Raw genomic sequence first — 19,659 nt, 5'->3', positions numbered from 1 at the left:
CTGATTCTCACAGCAGGCTGAGGGGGGGTGGTTTGATTTTTATTTTTTAAATCGTTTTCCCCTTCCTTCCTCCGCTGGGGTGGGGTTTTTCTTGGTATTCTTTTTTTCTTTTTTTTTTTTTTCCTCCCGCCGTGGTCTGCGTGTCCGAGCGGTGCGCGGCTCCCGGCACTGCTGGACGAGCTGGCGTTACAGGAGCGCTGATGTCTTCATCTGACTCCCCGCAGTTGTTGATGGAGTGTCTTTCTCAGATTTCCAGGCAGGGTCCCAAGCGCAGCACCCAGCGCCAGCTCCCGCTGCCAGGCGGCGCTCCCCGCGGCTCGGGCCGCTCCCGCCGCTGCTGAGCGCGGCTCCGGGGCCGGGGCGGGCAGAGACCCCCGCGGCGCACAGCACCTGCGGCGGCGGCGGGGAGGCCGCCGGGGACTGTGCTGCCGGCTCCCCGCTGCCTCCATCCAGACCTGCGACCTTACACCCCCTCCTCCATACGAGTTCCCCTTCCCCCCTCCTTTGAGCAAAGAGGGTGCCGGCAGTCGGACCCCGACCTGCCCACATGAATCGTCCGGCCAGCCGGTCGACTCCACGGCGTTAATGTCCATCTCGGGTCCGACGAGACCAGCTCAGAGGTGAGGGCGAGGATGGGTGCGCGGGGGGAGGGCGGGCACTGTCTCCGGGGGCACCCCGCAGCACCCCGAACACCACGAGGTGCGAAGGCAGCGGCCGGCGGAGAAGGCGCGCACCGAGCGGCAGCCGCGCCCTAAGCCTCGCCGCTGGACCGGGACCTCCGCGGCTGCCCCCCGGCGGGGCTGCTCCTCCCGGGCCGGACACTGCCCTGTGCCGCCGCCCGGGCCGAGCCGAACCGGGCTGGGGGCAGCTGCTACCCCCGGGCGGCGTGCAGAGGGCAGCGGGTACGTGCCGTGGCAGACTTCGGGCAGGGCGGCCGAGGAATGAGGAGAAGAAAAGAAAAAGGGAGAAGAAGGGAAGGGAAGGGAAGGGAAGGGAAGGGAAGGGAAGGGAAGGGAAGGGAATTGGTGAAAAAAAGAAAGAATGAAGGAAAGACTGGGGAAGGAGAAGAATACAAGGAGTGGGAAATGGAAAGGGAAGAGGAAAATTAAAGGGAGATGGAAACAAAGAGGGAAGGAAAAAAGAAATCTTGAAGTAACGGGGAAAGGGAAATAGGAAGAAAAAGAGGAAGACAATAGGGAAAGAGGAAAGAATGGGGGAAAGGAGGAGTATAAGGAAAAAAGTGACAAGTGAAGATGAAAGGAAAAAGAAGAGAGAAAAAAGAGCAAAGAGAGGACAGGATAGGGGAAGGGAAAGGGTGGGGGGAAGAAGAAAGGGAATAAGAGAGAGGAAAAAGGGAAGGAGGTGAGAGAAGGGGAAGAGAGGGAAAGTGAAAGGAAGGTTTGCTTGTAGCACATCAAGTCTGCACAGACCAGAACCCGAGATCAACCCAGTCCTCCCCAGTCCAGCCTGAGAACAAGTGCCTTGGTGCTGCCCAGGTGCTCAACAAGCACAAGGTGACCTGCCCGCCAGTGAGCACAGGGGCATGGTCACACTCCCTGTGCCTGGAAACAGACTTCTGGGGCCTGCATGTTTGCCTTCCCCAATGCAGCTTTCTCTCAGGCATAAAGGGACTGAAGGCCATCCTGTGCCTCCCTCTCCCACATCACTCACTTTCTGGGGAGAGCCCACCTCACTCCTCTGGCTGCACGAGGAGCAGCTGTTGTTCCATCCAATGTTCTCAGGCCTGGCCTGGGTGAAGCAGTGTGGTCTGGGGTGCAAGACTACTTAGCTTTGTCTCAGGGCTGGCACAGCTGGGGCAGGACTGGGGGAACATAGCAGATGGGAGCTAACCCTGCCTCTCCTTTCTGCCAGGGGCCCGTGTTGGAAGGAGATCTAAGATGAAGTTATGGGATGTTGTGGCTGTCTGCGTGGTGCTGCTCAACACGGTCTCCACCTTGCCCCTGCCCACTGGTAAGACGCCTCCCAAGGGGTCCCCTTCAGTGGTAGAGGGACCTGAAGATGATCTCTCCCCCATCAGCCTGCTGCCTCCCTATGCTGTGCACAGTGACTGTAAGAAACATTCCCCTTTGTAGCAACTGCTGTCTGTCTTGCTAAATTTGCTTCTCTTTGCTCAGGCATCAGGATGAGGAAAGGATCCTCCCATTTTGTGCCCCTGTTTCTCCACATGTGGTGTCATTGGCTTTGGTCTTGCTTGAGGAGCTCCAAACTTAGTCATTCTCCAAAGCTGGGGGTTGACAGTTGCAGTTGCAATACCCCCTGCCCACTCCAGCCCTGCCTTCCTGGCAGTCCTAGGATCTCTCTGGTTGAAATACATGGGGAGGTGGGTGGTACAAGTGTGTTGTATGCAGAGGAGCCAAGAGGAGGATCTGGTTCACACCCCTCGCAGCACAGGCACTGAAACTCCTTCTCCACCGCCTCAGCCTCCTCTCCCTGCTCAGACCTGCCAATGCTATTATTCTCTGCCTGTAGTGGGCGCAAGGCCTGATGGAGGTTTGCCTCCGTGATGGGAGGCGCTGCGCACATCCTGGAGTACTGCTGAGCTTCATTAAATCCTCCTTGGATTCTGATCTCGAAATTAGTGTGTCCACATGGAAATTTACAGAAGAGTAGCTGTGGAAAGGTTAGGAGCTTGATGCAGAGCAATCCATATGAGCTAGCTCACAGTAAGACAGTTTACAATCCAAATGACAGATAATAATGCCTTGCTAATAATAGGTCCTGTACCTACAATAGCAGGTACAGGATTTTCACAGTGGTATGTGAGCATTGTGTTAACTCTGGTGGCTTTTTAAAGAGAGAGGTATTATTACTCAGTAAGTGGTAGAATACTCACACGAATAGTGGAGACATTCACTTAGCAAAGGCACAGACGTAGTTTGAAGGTTGCATCTTTTGCCCTTGCTCATCCCCCTCTCTGTTTAGCTCGTTACAGGATACACAGAGTATCCAGTAATTGGGATTCATTTCTATCTCCTTTTCTGGAGGCATGTCCTTTCCCTGTGCCTGCCACAGCTCCAGTCACAGGCAGCCACGCTCTGGTTTCTCTGGGAGCAGCCAGGCTAACGCAGTATGGAGGCACCAAGCATTTGCTGTGACTTCACTTTGACCCCTCCCAAACACCGTCTCTTCCATACACATGCACTTCCCCAATTATCCTCTCTTCCCTTCTCTTGCTGGTGTTTCCCCCCTGCTGGAATCTTGCCTAGGCTCCCGCCTCTGCGCGTCCCAGCCTGGGCGCCTGCTGCTCACAGACTGGCAACCCTGACATCCTTTCAGCCCCTCCATACAGGGAGGTTGGCCAAAAGTGTTTCCTGACAGGACTACAGCCTGCCAGGATCATGGGGCTGTCACACATGGTGATCTTCTTCTCCATGGCAAGCCATGTGGATAAGTGCTGTCCTGCAAAAGGCTATGATCAGCTTTTCAGGCCACTGTGCTGTTCCCCTCTGTACAGGCTTGCTGAGGTGCTGGTGGCAAGAAGAGCATTAGGGGGAAAGCATCATTAGTCAGTTTGTAGCTCTCGCATAAACTTCAGGGTGGGAGAGCATTAATGCTCCATCTTTCCAGAGTGCTAGTATTTGTACAATGCCTGTTTTCCTCTTGAAACCAGCTTCTGGGAATATGTTCCCTGGTAGCTGATTCCTCTACAGCAGCTCAAGGGGATAGGCAGCAGTAGTGGTTCTCTCAGTTCCTAATATGCAAAACTTCTCATCACTGCCTTCCTGTGGTGTCATGGATTGTGACTCCAAAGAGGAAGTCTCTCTGGGAACCCCTGTGTGTTCTCAGAGGTGTATCCAAGTCCCCAGTGGCCACACCAGGTGCCAATCCAAAATCTGGCCACTGATTGGTTTGACCATAACTTCCCAAAACCTCACTTCCTGGTCAAACCACGACACGTGGCATCATCTTTTTCCTTTCCTGTGGACTGGATAAACAAGAAGCAGGAAGAAAGACAGCCTGTGTTTTACCTGAGCTATGGCAGTATCAATATTATCTCTGTTTCCAGGGTACAGACATGGGGTTAGCCATGCAGAGCTGTGTGAAAGGTTATTGCCCAGGATAATCATTTGAGAAAGGGCTGATAGTTTGGTCTTGGTTTTTTTTAACTGTGTGTATCACTAACAAATGGGCCTGCCTGCAAGAGCAAAGAAAGCAGTACTGTTCTTCACACCAGAAACTGAGGAAAACCCAGGCTGTCCCTGTGATCTTTGTAAGGCAGTAGTTAACACAACAATCGAGTCTGAAAGTTAGAAATTCATCTCTATTTGCCAAGTCAGATGAGTCAGAGGAGACCTGCCGAAAGGTGACTGTAAGAGAGCAGTGGAGTACTCTGGTGCACTTTTATGCTTGTTGATAGTTGTAGTTGATTTAAAAGAGTGCAGTGTCTGGAAAACAGTCTGGAAACAGGCTGTGAGGCTGATCCTACCCAGGCACATCACTGCCTTCTGGCTGCAGCAGCACTTTGCTCAAGTCATCCCCCATCAGTGTCTTTGACATATTTGTTCTCTCCGCTTACAATTTGGTAGCGTGCACCCTTCAGCACAGGAAAGACACAGAGCTAAGTACACAAGAGGAATCAGTATCTACACCATGTACATTTCCCTTTCCACTTGAAGGTTTCTCTTGCCATCAGAGCACAATGTGCCACAAGCACAGAGGTGTTCTTGCAGCTCCCTGGACATCTGCTGGTGAACCTGCCATGTATTCCCATCTCTGTGGGTGCTGTTGGTCAGCTGCTTTGCTAAGGGCTTTTGCAGGGGACAGCTCACAATGCGGTGGGAGTACCATCATCGCCTGTGTTGCCTCATATGCATAGAGCAGTGTGTGGGCCCTGAGCAGGCCTGGGTGCTGTGTGCATTCAGAGAGGTGCACTGCTGTCCCCTGAAGATGTCCCTTTGCAGGCTGAGCGTAGCCATTTTGCTCCAAGGCCCACTGCTCCTACTGCAGAGAAGTTGTGTCTCCCACACACCTCTTGCATCAGGGCTTAGCAGGACTGTTGAGATAAGTCGACCCCGAAGGGCAGGCCAAACAGCTTGCTGCAGAACACATCTGTTTCCCAGGCCCTTGACACCTTTTTATGTTCTTGTTTGATGGGATTGCTTTCTCTGCAAAGCACTCAGAGGTCACCTGATGTTACCCCATCCCTTTCAGGTTGGCTTGAAACCTCCCTTCATTTCAGGCAGGGTTCTAACCTCCTGGGCTGATCAGGTGTAATGTGCTGACCTTTGCTGTTCAGGGCAGTAATCAGAGATGGCAGAGGGTGCTAGCAATTGCAATCTTCTGCATTTTTAATTGGACTGGAGGCTGGAGTTTCCTCCACAAATGCAGTGCATTGGAGATGAAACACCTATTTGTAGGTGTTTTGGCATCAATATTCATGGGATAGCTTATTTCTCACCCACAAAAATCAGAATAGATGTAAAGTTTGTAACTGTTTCATTGTTTCCCTTATGCTGCAATCCTCTGGAGGAAGAACACTATTAGCTTAAATACCAAATGCAAGTAGAACAAATATAAACCACATTATTATAAACTAAATACTAAGTCAGCAGCCTCAGAAGCATGACAGTGCAGAGGGAGCCAAACACTTGTTTGCATTATACATAGTCACCAGTGAATACATCTTGTAACTGCTTGCTGTTGGATGCACATAATCAACATGTACATGAGGACTGGAGTGTCCTAAAATCCATGATATGATATGTATTCTCTAGATCAAGTGAGAACCTTTACTAAGAACCAGTGATAAGCCGGTAGAATTAAATGAAACATCTCCCCATGGGATTTTCCCTCCTAGTAAGAGGAAAATACAGATTTTTGCATCCTGGTGTCTGAGTTACTTTACAGCTACTGAATGATCATTCACTGTGGGAGCTCCTTTGGTATATGCTGTGACACGCCATGGTGTATATGTGTTATACTCTGTTAAAAATTCTTCTTAATCCTGCTAAGGTGTATTTAATGTTGAGTTACTGCTTTTAGCTGCAACTTTATCAACTAATATGGAAAGTATCTAGAAAAAATAGTGGTATTGTAGAGCTCTTTAAGGCAAAACCAGTATTTAATTATGCTTCCAAGTGAATGCATTTCCTTCCCTACAATATTTATTAGGCCCATTCAATGTCACAAACTACAACTCTCATGTTTTTGCCCAGGCCTTCCTGCTCAGCACACCCACGGTGTGACATATGTGCTTTAGACTAAGACACAGAAGCTGCAGAGGTAACCTGCCCTGCACAGTAAACCCAGTGCATCAGGGAGGTATCAGCCACACTGAGCAGGTGCCAGTCTGTGCCATCTGATCTGTGTGTGCCCAGCACAGCCAGTGCATCCAGCACAGCCAGTGCATCCATCTGGCACATCCTGCCAGTGTCCAACCGAGTGCGCCTGGGTGCCCAAGCCAGCACATGTATGTCCTAAAGTTTGTTTGCACAGGATGTCTAGGCACTGAGAAATCCCAGGCATTCAGATTGGTCCTTTCATGGGCAAAATTCTAGAAATATAAAGAAACCAGGCAGATGTGCTTAAATCCATAGGCATGTAGCCCTAAGAGCAAATTCCTCTGCAGTCTCATGAATATATTCCAGTGAAGAGCACTTTGTGACTTAAGAAAAAAAAAAAAAGTTCTGAATTGCAGGATAATAAAGTTCTATTTCTCATTTTGAGTTATCCTTTGCTGAAAGTGTTAGTTCTTTGCTGCGTTTCAATTTAGGGATCTCAAAAGGTTGCCAGTGAAACTGTGGATGCTGTTGGATGTTTTGCAGGTGTTTATTGACAGGTAACATAGCTGGACATACTTTTCTTTGTCACCTTCCTAAGACTCTTCAGTATATTTTAGAAATACCCATGTTCAGGATTTGCAGATGAAGAGCTTCAAAACATTCCTTGAAAAGCTGAAGAATTCGGTTGTGTTAAATATTCATTAGACTGTCACTGAATTCAGTAGAGGAGGCATTGTTTGTCCACTAGTAGAAGATCCTCTGACTGATAGGTTGTAATGTCTTCGTAAGTTATACTGTTCCTGGTTAGTACTGCAAAAAGCGGTTTTAAAATAACCAAAGTTACAAAGGCTTTGAGAAGCCATTTGGGTCATCAAGTCCCACCCTGCCACAATTGCAGGTGTTCAGAGGTCAACATCTAGTGCAGATACCCAGCTGTCATCCCTCCCCCCCACCGCTATCTAGAGATCTCAAGATAAAACTTGTAGTACATAGGCCAAACCCTACGTGACTACATTTGTTGTGGATTCCCATATTTCTGAGATAGTAAGTGAATAAGTAGAAATAAACAAGCAATACAAAATACTGCAGCATAACCATGTCCAGGATCATCAGACATCTAAATAGGCCACTGACACATTAGTGCTGGTAAAGTGGTTAGCACCGCAGAGTGGTCATTTTTTACAAAACAGCTCAGTTCCTGATCAAGAAATATCCTTTGGTAAAGAGAACCACAGGAAAGATTTCAGTTGTTCTTGTAATTTCAATCGTGATTGCAAAGAGAAGAAAGAAAATAGGATCAAAAACACAGCTGCAAATAAAATATTAAGACAAAAAATGTATGCTAGAATATGTTTTAAGATCAAGGACTTAAAATTAATTTTGTGAGGTATTTCATGTAGCAGCATTTTTCTTAAGGAATAAAGCCACTCATATGACATAGCAGAAGTTTAGGCTCTGTGTATTATACATCACTTAAACTGAAACCTGCAGGTACATTTCCTTGAAGTCTTTGAGACTTGTGCAAATACTTTAAAGATTATTGGACAGGAATAGTCTTCAAAATAAGCAAACACTGAAATCCATGCATTTATTTTCCTGTGTTGTGGCTGGCAGTGTTACAGGAATATGCCAAAACTTCTCTGGTGGCCACGCTTTTAGAGGCAAGCTGGTCATATCCCCATTAAATAACGAATGGTGTACAAACATCTGGACTATCTCTGCTTCCATCCAGAGCATATGTGATTTCTTTGGCAAAATCAGCCATTACTTAGGAAACTTCTGAAGGGAGGTAGCACCCAGTGTAGCAGTTAGGAAGGACCTTGCTCTTCTGAGCACACACCAGCTCTATCTGGCAAAGTGCCAGTCCACACTTGCCAGCAATAACAATTTTCAACTAGCAATATTAAAACCTTCCATATTGTTCCTTTTGTAAACACATTGAAATGCAGGCAATTGAAAGGCAACAATGAAAGATCATGTATTATTTATAGATCAGATCAAATCTGATATCAGCAGAGATTGCCACAAGAGAAATATCAGCCAAGATTTTGCCCAGACTGCTCTGCCAGTCTATGGCCACAGGGAAGAGACTGGGTTAGGGTCTCTTTAGAGTCTGTTCTTCCTGCTTTGCTGCATGTCTTTGTTCCTTGGGGATGCTTCTAAAACCCAGTGGGAGATGCAGCGTAAGAGCACAGGCATTCTAGTAATAGCTGATGTTATTGATTTAAGAGTGCTCTTTCCCTTCAGTGAACTGTTATTAAAGAGGGGCTGGGTTACCATCATGGGCTTTTACTGATGTCGTAAGAGAGCTGGGCTGGATCACTTCTGCATCAGGGATGGTGAAGAAAATACCATCAGTATTTCCTCCATTAAAACCTGCGTGCTTGCCTATTAGCTGGCTGCATTTGTTCTTACTAACAAATGCTACAGGTTTCGGGTCTTGCTCATATATTCTCATCTGAGGCTGTCACAGGATTTTAGGTTCTAGCTTAACCAAATATTAGGAGTAAACCTAGGTTTTACTGGGAAGCTGGATATTTACTCAGCATGGTATGGATGTGGAAGGGTACCAGATCTTAGGGAGGAGTCAGCAGGTATGTGTCTTGCCCAGATTTGGCTCCTACTTGGTTGGTGGCTTCAGGCAGGATACTGGCACTTTTTCTATCTTCCCCTTTTACACTCTTCATGCTGTAAGTTCTTCTGGTGCAGGGATGCTCTGAGGGTGCTTACGTACCCACCACCCCTTAGGATAAAGTCCTAGTGCAGATGGGCTCCTGGCAGCATGTGCAGGAGATGCCACAAAATCTCAGGTGCAACTGCTGAAAAGCCAACTGCTCTGTGGTGCCCAGAGCTGGTGATTCAAAGGTCTGTGCCAGAGGCAAGATTTCATCCTCCTGTTGCTCCTCTGCTCCTTGACTGCTGGGTGAGATGTTCCTCTGCACACCCCAGAGAGGCCAGAGGTGGGAGTGGGCAGAGGAGGGCAGCCCACATCGGGCAGGGTCCTGTGAGAACCTGCCTGGACTAGGTGAAGAACAAGAAACTCCCGTGAGCAGGTCAGCTCATGACTTCCTCTGCTTCACACAGTCCATCTGACCTTGCTGTTTCCCCCTGCACTAGGGACTTGCCACACTGGCAACAACCGTGGTGGTCCTGTTGTCTCCCTGCTTTCTTCCTCTGTTGAGAACCAGCATTTCTCACTGCAAGAAGGCAAGCAAAGTACAGAAAGGGAGGCACTGCCGAGCGTGGCAGAGTGCAAATACAAAGGACTCTGTGGATTTGTCGTTATGATCGACACGTGGGAAGCTGCAGGGTTAGCTAGTGAGCTGCAAACACATAACTTGACTGCTCCATCAGGAGCAAGAACACCAGGAAGGTCAGTCCTGGGCCTTTTACCAGTGTTGCCTCATTGTACCTGACTGGTGTGAGTGGCCCTGTCACTACCCACCAGGTTATTTAGCACTTGCCTTGATGAGAGACAAGTGACACTGGGGAGAGGCTCCATTTCTAAGGGCTCTCTGAGTCTGAGGGGAGCCACAGCATGGGCTGGGAGTGAGGTAATACAGAACTGTATTAAACATTTAAGGATGAGCTGACCCCGGTTTGTTTGATGCTCTATTTCCTAATGGATGCAACCAGCGGGTTTCCATTTCACTCTCGGTCCCATGGATTTTCAGGCAAGGCATGAAAGCAAAGTCATGCCTCAGAGAGGTGGTATTTTAATTGTTTAAATACCAAAAACTTTTCAGTATACTATTTTTAACACCCGCCTTCACTTAGATGTGTTCATATAATATTGTCTTTTTATACCAAATATTTCATTTTCAATAAAACAAATGTCTTATCCCCACCACAGTTGCTACTTTCTCACTTTGTAAAGCAGAATGATCATCACATTAGTATTTTTAACCTAAGGTTGCACTTCCACAAACATTTCCCTGGACTCCCAAAGCAGAACTCAGGACTGGATTTCTCCAGGGGCTAATGGGGAGTGCTGTGACTGTTTGGCTGCAGGATCCTTCACTCATGCATGCTGCCAGCTCTTCTTGTGCCCAGGGGACAGCCAGGTCAAAACTTCAGGTTCCAGAGAACATCAGTGAGGCAAGAATTTCAGTTTGCATTACAGAAGGATGTTCCAAACCTAGGAGTCTGGGTCAAAGCTATGATCCGACTGTGCTCTATGTGTTTACAAAACAAGCAAACAGCTTGCAAACAGCAAGCAGATGATGCAAATATTCTTGTGTTTGGGTTTTTTGTGATGGGTTTTTGTTTTTGGTTTTTTTTTTTTTTTAGTTGGTTGGTTGGTTGGTTTGGTTTTTAAATTTGTATTTTAAGTGAGTCTCGCTCCTTCTGTTGAAGGTGTTCACCAGCTGTGCCCCCAGCCTGATCACTCTGCTAGATTCCTATTTGTATGTCTTGTGACATTTCATTATTTCTTTCTTTGCCTTTTTATTCATTTTTCTGGTTATGTGAAAAAATCTTCACAGATGAAGAGCCCTTGTTCAGCTGGACAAGGGATACAGAGAAGGTGCTCAGAGGCACGGTGGCGCATGGACTGTCACCAATGCCCAACAGTCTTGGTTCTCTGACCCTGGAAAACAAACTTGTATTCTTGTTGCAACCATAGGAAAAGGCTCTGCCTGTTCCTGCCTGGGTGGCATGGTAGTGAAAGAGGGAGCATGGAAAGGAGCTGCAGGAGAGTGAGCTGAGCACAGCAGGACACACGTGGTGGATGCACAAGCCCTGCTGCCTCTCCAGGCTCCTGCTGCAGGGACATGAGGCAGAGGTGGTGCATAAACGCCTGCATGTGCCCGCACACAGACTGCCTCCAAGGGGCTTTCTCAGGGAGCTGGACAGTCAGGAAACAGCTTTGGGAATTGTGACATAAAGCCCAAACAAAACCTCATGACTTCACACCAGTCTGTGGCACCATAGTTTAAGTGACCCAGCCACTGGGGTCTGTGAGCCTTTCTCCCACACTCTGAGCAAGACATACAGAGACCCCATGTTCCCTGAGGGAGGATTTTACTTTTGAAGGACATACGTTCCTTTTCTTTGGGAAACACATGTTTTCAGGTGCATCACATGTGCAAGACAACCTTTGCAAACCTGTATTGAGCATGTGCTGCTCTGCCTATCCTATCCTATCCTATCCTATCCTATCCTATCCTATCCTATCCTATCCTATCCTATCCTGTCCTGTCCTGTCCTGTCCTGTCCTGTCCTGTCCTGTCCTGTCCTATCCTATCCTATCCTATCCTATCCTATCCTATCCTATCCTGTTCCATCCTGCCCTGTCCTGTCCTGGATGGCTTTTTTTTAAATTCTAATTCCTTCACACCCTGGAGCTTGATACTGGGGACTGCTCCTCGGAGATACTTGCTGCTTTAATGCCATTATCCCAGCATTTTCTGTTGGCACATTGCACAACATGACAGGCATCTGTCATGTGTTTGTTCTCTCAGCTTTTCCAGCAGAAGGCAAGTGTTGTCAGTAAACTAGTTTGTTTTGAAGAAATGTGTGTGTGTGTGTGTATAATTAGTTATATTTGTGTGTGCATATGTGTAAATGAAGAACACATAGACGCACATGCAAAATGTGTATCTGCTCCTTGCAGGGGTGTGAAATCTCCTCAGCAAACTCTGTCTGCTGCACAATCAAGTCAGCACAGTGTGAGAGAAGCAAAGGTGCTGTGAGACTAAACAATGTTGCAGACAGAAGGGTAAAAAAGTACCCCTCTATCAAACAGCTCTCTTCAGCTTACAAACCATGGCTACACGCTAAGGCAGCCCCTATGAGTGCGCTGATGTTCCCTAGCCACAGCTCCATCAGCACCCCCATTTCCCCCAGCAGAATTTAAAACAGTGCAGAGAACAAACAAGTGCTCAGCATGTGATGTCTGTGGTGCAGAGAGGTGTCAGCATCCCTGGAGCACATCTACCAAGTGCCCATCAGGATGGGGACATCCTGCAGTCAGTGTTCTCCACCTTCCCTTCTGTCTATTAGCCTTTTATGGAGTTTAGTCATAGAGGTTATTGTGCTTATTCATGTATGATGTCTGGTGGTAGCTTCCTCAGCATTTACTTCTGGTTTCAATCCATCATGCCTGGTGTCAATGCTGGTGTTTCCACTGGATTGCTCTGGATCCTATTTCAGCAGTTTTTCACAGTGTTTTGTTTCAGGCTCTAGGTCTTCACACCCGTGCTTGTTGGAAAGCTGAACATCCCTACAGAGCCATGACTGGCACCTCAGCACAGGGCTAAGACAAGTCTCCCTTCACTCCTGGTTGTCAATCTTTCTTCCAGACCCCTGTGACCCATTCCTAGTGATTTCTTGTAGTCACACTGATGACTGATTTATTAAGCAGTAGAAAAAATAGCTGATTGCAGGGATTGGAGCTGTTGCTAAGGCTGTTAAATTGTGGAAGCAAACCTGGGGTACCTCGGCCATGCATTGGAAGCTGCCAAAAGAACACTGCTGCATTGCTCACAACCAGTTTGGAGCTCCATAGCCAGAGGAGAGTGCTGGTTACAGAAACTTGCAAGGGCTCACTGAGTAGCCCAGTAATGCAGCTGCCACTGTGTTGATTTGGTGTACCCATACAGCCTGTACCAGCACATGTAGTTTAGGTGGGCAGACAGTGACCAGGAGCAAGAAGATCTGCATATTTTCTCAAGGGGAGCTCTGTGCCTACTGTTTCCACCAGTTTCCTATTACCACCCACAAGCCTCTTGTCTCCTCCAGTGATGTAATCTCCAAATATTGGGGCTCACTGCAGGAGTCTTACTGGTAGATTTGGATACTACATGGGATAGTTTCCAGTTCCCTGGCCTGAAGAGAAAGTCCACACTGGAGGCAGGAAATTGGAATTCATCTTACTAATAGTACTGGCATTCCTCCCAGTGAGTCTCCTGGTGTTGCAGGAGGGCATGAGCAGAGCAGGGATCCTCAGCTCCATTAGACACTTGGAACACTTCTTGCACAGTTCATGTTAGAGCCTTAATGACATTAGCAGAACCAGTCATGCTGCCAGTGACCCCGTTTTCTGGGTGCAGCTTGTCTGTGTGTAGGTAGGACTTCCCTAGTTGAATGCTCTTGGTTTGATTATTTGATCTACTTTTTCCTCTACTGCGTGCACCTTCTGCACGGTTGACAGTGCATGTCTGCATCACCAGCATTGCATGGGGTGATGCAGACCAGGCATTTAGTTTCCTCAACCTGAAATATCACAGGCCACTTGCAGCGCAGAAAGCTCTCAGTGGCATTACCTCCCATGGTGCAGCCAAGGTAGGAATCACACATGAACCAGGATGGATATCAGCATGCACTTTTAGCAGGAACACAGCTCACCACATGGGTCTGCCCTCCTCCTGTCTACTACCCGGCAGGATATAGCTGGCAGAACAGTGCTCGAACCCTGTAGCTGTCTGATTGATATTTAGCCAAAGTACACACCTGTCTATAGCACTCTCACAGGGGTAGGTGGTATTTTTGCCCCTCAGTTGCAAGCCATTTAAAAGTGATGTGAAGATTAATCTTCAGTTAATCCACAGTTTTGTTAATCCACAGTTTTCTTTCTCCCTTCTTGGGAGAGGGAACTCTCACTGCACTGGCAGTGTGCCAGGCTTGAGATAAGTACATGGCTGAAGGTTGCAAACAATAATCTCTACTTACAGGTTGGCTTTCCCTGTAGCTGTCTGTTGCCCCCTTCCTGATGGTTGAGCACTGCATTAATTTTGTTAAGCCCTCATATGTTTCCCTACCGTTGTGTTTCACTCTCCGTAGCCAAGGTCTCGTTGCATCGTACTGTTGTTATGTGCTGGGAATACATGAAAGAGGTGTGGGCTGGGGTAGTCACAGTGGTATGAGAGGAGGGCATTTGAAGTTCAGAGTGGAGAAGGGCACTTCTAGAGCGAAATCCTCAGGGCTACATCCTTCTGTAATTTGGTTATAGACTAAGAAAATTAGTTTCTGTGTAGGAAATCTAGAAACTACTCAGTCCTGAGCAACAAGTGCCTTCTACCAGCTACTTTCCATCTGTATCTGTGTCAGGGCCAAATTTGTACTTCAGCAATAGGGGTTGTGTGAGCTCCATGTGGTTCATCTTTTGAAACTGAGTCTAGAAAGATGTCTAGCCCTTGTTGCTTTAAAGGAACATAGCCCACCTGTTGCCTGGACCTGGTTCTTGCTGGGTTGGGCAGTACTTGTACAGAGTAGGCAGACCAGCCTCTTCTGCAAAGGAGCTGGTTGGTGCATCTAGTGGACACTTCCATCCGAGCAGCCCCTCTCCAGCAGGTATGGCTCACAGTGTGTATTTTGGTAGCTGCAACAGAGCTAGAGGAGTGCAAGAAAGGTGTACTTACCACTGGAGTTGCAGGGATATGGGGCTGGGTCCTGCCTTGTTCAGGTTCCACCTAGCTGTATAGATAGCAGCCATCCCTCCTTCATGTCTTTGAACATGAACACTGCTCTCTGGGATTGTTCTTTTTAGCATGGATAAAACAAAGTGTAATTCACTTTTTTCAGTTCCAAATGCTACAGTTTACAGCACCCTGTTGGCCTTGTATCACCCTCAAGGTGATACAAGGTTTCCAGCTTCCATTACTCTTTTACCAGTCTAAACTATTTTGCTGGATCCATCCATCACAAAACATGTATCTCTGATCCCTCACTATTGATGGATAGAGGCCTCTAGATGTGGCTGCTTCAGGCAGCAGTCCCTATTCCTGATTATGTGCAGATGCTCTCTGTTTCAGCGGGTTTTTGCACCGGCAGAGTTAGGATTCTGCTGCCCCCCCCCCATCTCCTCTGTATTTGGTGCTTCTACTGAGGATATGAGGGTGCACTTTTGCTAGGTAGTGGGGGAAGCCTCATGCCTTTGCCTCCTGTTGACAGAGTCCATGCTACCCTGTTTGAGCTGGGTGCCTGTGCTGCCTGGTCACCCACTGGGATTCCTGTCTTACCGCGCTCATTAGGGAAATGTGGTGCTGAGCTTTTGCCTAAGGAGCAATGCCAATCTCAGCACCTCACTGAGTGGGAGCCTTTGTGTAGGTACCAGCTCCTGACCAGGTGCACTGCACTGGATAATGCCTCCCAGTGTTTGGTGTTCCTGCAGTATTTGTAGGAGCATTGGAGATGGATATTCCCGTATATGCAAGACCAGTGTGGCACGGTCTGTTACGTGTTGGGTTTTAGGAGTTAAGTACAGAAAGGAGCATTCTCTTAGGACTTACTGGAAAGGAAGAAGTCTTAATTTTTGGGGCAATAAATATGAAAAAAACCCTCAATATTGCAATATAGTTTAAGATACAGTCATTAATAATGCAATGTAAGGGCATCCACACACAGGGTCCAGACAGCCTGACACTTCGTTAGTTCTCTGCATTCACTAAAGCAGGTAATTTTGAGATTTTTAGTCCATGGGAAGATAAAGGATCTCAAAATGCATTTTTTTTTCCAAATCATGATATAATGGGAAAATTTAGAAGCATTTCAGAACACATTTCATTTCACCCTTCTTGAAGAGGTTCATTCTGCTAGTATCAAAACATTTCATTGACTTCATTGTTCAATTTACTTGAATAATTCATCAATTATATATACCAAGTGATAAATTAAATAGGATGAAAATTAAATTTTCATAAAAGAAAAATGCATTCGTAGTATTTTTCTAAAAAATTACCATACTACTTCTATTCTGACCTATTTCTACTCAGTGTGATCAACGTCTTATGATACAAAACACTTACATGAGAAATTTTTCAAAAGCTATGAAAATAATTATTCCCTAGAAGCAGTAAAAACCCAGGCATTCATCCAGGAATAATAACGCAGTCTGGTACCCCAGGAAATCCTCCTTCTGTCACGCCCAAAAACCTTATTGACAGGTGGCTTTGGCAATACTAACTGCTGCTGGTGTGAAAAGAAAATAATTAACAACTATAATCAAAAAAATGCTTTAAAGAAACCTCTTCCTGTTGCTACTTTGCTGGGAAGAGTCTGTATAACCTCTTTACAGTGGCTTCATCTACCTCTTAACTAATTTTCATACCATGACATGTTTTTCTTTCCCTCTATTTCCACAGGGCTCATTCAGTATTAAAAGATGTGCTGAAACGCTACCAAGCATCAGCAGATACACACAGAAATACAAATACTTCTCATTTATCTTTCCCCAAATGAGTTTCTGTGATGACCTAAACCATTCCAAATTCTCCTTGATTTCTGAGGGTCCTGGGCATGTGTTCTGAAGTGATAGGCAGAAATGCTTGCATGCGCATAATATTTTTGAGTTGTGAATGGACAAACTTCATGATAACTGATGTGTGACAAAGCCTTTTCTCTCTTTCCCAAACAGCTAATATGCCAGAGGATTATCCAGATCAGTTTGATGAGGTAGTGGACTTTATTCAAGCCACTATTAAAAGACTGAGGAGGTCACCAGATAAACAGACTCCGATTTTTTCTAGGCGGGAGAGAAACCGTCAAAATGCAGCCACAAACATAGAGAATTCCAACAAAAAAGGAAGGAGGAATCAAAAGGGCAAAAATCGAGGATGTGTCTTAACAGAAATACATTTAAATGTGACCGACTTGGATTTGGGATATGAAACCAAAGAAGAGCTAATTTTCCGGTATTGCAGTGGATCTTGTGATGCAGCTGAGACCACCTATGACAAAATTTTAAAAAACTTAACCAGAAAGAAAAAACTGGTCACCGACAAAGTGAGGCAAGCCTGTTGCAGACCCACAGCCTTTGATGATGACCTGTCCTTTTTGGATGATAACCTGGTTTACCACATACTGAAAAAACATTCCGCGAAAAGGTGTGGATGCGTCTGACAGCTGCATGTCAAGGCAGCACCAGTTCTCCATTCCTGCTATGCTGCAAAGAGAGGGACCAAGGTTCCCAGGGAAGTGTCTGCTCCAAGTGGAGGAAAACGGACCAAGAACACAGACTAAGGAGCCATGAGAGCCTGGGGATAAGGAGGCATGCGGCAGAGTAGAAGGATGGAGACTTCTGGCGTCCTATGGGGATTTAGGTAAAAGCTCAGGTGGAGATGACGATGGATGGATGATGTGCACGCTACCTTTCCTGTTTGACTCAGTCCACCATCAGTGAGACTCAATCCATGAGGAACGTGCTTAAAAACACAACCCTGCCATACCACGCTGTGTTGTAGTTTTGCCATGATATACCAGTTATACCAAGAAGCTTAGCTAAGAAGTAGCTTAGGAGTCCCTTACTAATCCCCTGTGCCCTCAGCTCTACTGAAAGACACATTGTGCTACTGCTCACTGGAGGGCAGTTCCTGAGTGCTTAGGACAACTCCTAAGCTATAAGATTACCCTTGTAAGTAAGATGATATTGGGCAAGTATCAAAATGACCAGTTCTTCAAGTTCTTTATGAAGCAAAACAGTTCTGCTTACTGGCTAAGTTTGGTTATTTCCATATTGTGTTTCTTCAAAATGAGTGCAAGATTTTGTTCTTCTGCTACCTGTGAAAACAAGTTGAGTTTTTAAGCACTTCTTCCTAGTATACAGTAAGAGAAATAACAAGCCCAGCCTAGACAAAATGCGTTTCTTTAGGTTTACAAAGGACTAACGTCACTTGCATAACTACATTTCTGTTTGGTCATTGTGATTGAGAGAGACTACTTGATGCAATGCATCCCTTCAGAGCATAAGTATACAGAAGATATTTATTGAGATTAAGTTATTTTTATTTATTACAGTTCAGTAATGAGTCTCCTTATTTATTAAAGTGTCTTTCAAAGGTGCCAAAGTAGATGGCACTTGGGGATATAGAGAGACAAAGACGTTGGGAACAACGGTCCATGCTTTTGGTTTAAGGTGTTAACTTGAATGCAAAAAATCACTTACTTTACCTTTTTTTCTTTTAAACAAAATCTTGATTATGTTCACAAAAGGTAGTGCTGAAGCCTGCAGCCCTTATTTCTATCACTAAGCCTTTTGAAAATTACTGCAGTCATGCATGTGCAGGAGCAGCAATGGCTCTGGACAAGTGAGGGTCGCAGGACTTGGCTCAACATTAGCAATTTGTTAGAAAAACTAATTTTAGTCATATTTTAAATGTAGCCACATTTTTTCTCACACTTTATGCCAACTGACCTCATATAACTATTGACAAATGGAAAATAATCACATTTAGCCTTATAATTTCTAGTTATATTTATTTAAGCTTTTCCTTCCATACTTCCGTATAGAAGAGGTTAAATCCCTCTTACTAGTTAGCCCTGGATTTAATATAGCCTGCAAGTAAACAGTTGTGTTAAATAACCAGAGTGTTTTGTATAATTTGCTGAAACATTACAGGATCATACCCATGCAGCAGAACAGCCCAAGTTTCCTTAGGAGGAGGGAGGTTGTACAGCAAAGGTGTTCGTACGTGACCGCTAACACAAGCTCTCATTCTGGAGACATTTTTCCCAAAAGAGCAGGAGTGCAGGTCACTAGACATACCTGACAGCCAGTGAAGCATCAACTCCCACAAAAGCAACAAGAAAAAAAAATCCTTGTTGAAAACCATGGTCCAACCTTTTATCTCATGCATGTAATGGCTCTCCATACTCATTTTGCCCTGGGCCCCTTGGGGCACCACTGAAGAAGGGTCTAGAGGTCAAAAAAGTCCAGAACAGGCATAGAAAGGTGTACCAGGTGTATGGCACGTAATTCATCCCCAATTTCCGCCGCTTTCCTGGGCGGAGGGGGGATAGGCCTGGAGAACCAGCCGCAGGGTGTGTTCTCACACTGCCACGGGGCCGCCGTGCCCTCCGTGCTGCTCAGGGGTGGTGACACCCTGCGCTGGCACCTTGTGGGCCCTGGCGCCCGCCGGGCGCGGGGACAGCCGCGCTGCGGGGCGGCTGATCGGCGACAGCGCTCACAGCTGCGCTTTCTCTTGCCCCAGCTGATGAAAACTTGCCTCAAAGCATTTTCTGTGCAGCTTGAAGAGGCTGCAACCAAAGCAAATCTCTATGTTCAAAATACAAAAGGGTAAAGTTTGTGATTTTTTTTTTTTTAGGTTTTTGGTTGGTTTTTTTTTTTAGTTTTTAGACCTTACTGAAGACAGGAGTGTGCTTCTCTGGATTTTTTTACTTCACCTGCAATTATATGTCTCAGTCATTTGTGTTAATCAACCAAAGTTCTCTACAGACTTTATTTTTGTACAATATTCATTTTATAACTTTTTACGAAATAAAATTCATTTCTATTGTTACATAGTTGTTGTTAGTGCTTCCCCATCATATAGTTTCCAAGTTACAGTGTTGCTCCATTCCCCAATCTGCATCAAACAATGCTGCAGGGACAGAAAATTCTCCATGAAGTGGAGCCTTCCTCTCCTAACTCACCAACACCTTTAATGTGGATCAGAGGTGTCTGTAGCTTCTTAGTGAAACA

General features: G+C 46.3%; 1 protein-coding gene across 1 annotated transcript; it reads left to right on the top strand.

The window, feature by feature from the left end:
• The first annotated feature begins 498 nt into the window (after positions 1–498).
• On the top strand, positions 499–19,346 carry GDNF (glial cell derived neurotrophic factor). The gene is made up of 3 exons (XM_041472310.1): positions 499–620; positions 1,873–2,070; positions 16,597–19,346. Exons 2-3 carry the CDS (start codon positions 1,899–1,901, stop codon positions 17,079–17,081), a joined length of 657 nt encoding a protein of 218 aa, XP_041328244.1. The 5' UTR covers positions 499–620; positions 1,873–1,898; the 3' UTR covers positions 17,082–19,346.
• The last annotated feature ends 313 nt before the right edge of the window (positions 19,347–19,659 follow it).

The sequence above is a fragment of the Pyrgilauda ruficollis genome, unplaced genomic scaffold, assembly GCF_017590135.1.
Source record: "Pyrgilauda ruficollis isolate IOZ18807 unplaced genomic scaffold, ASM1759013v1 scaffold108, whole genome shotgun sequence".
In the NCBI taxonomy this organism is placed as follows: Eukaryota; Metazoa; Chordata; class Aves; order Passeriformes; family Passeridae; genus Pyrgilauda; species Pyrgilauda ruficollis.
The sequence above is the reverse complement of the archived record's forward strand: the minus strand, read 5'-3'. Positions and strand labels throughout refer to the sequence as shown.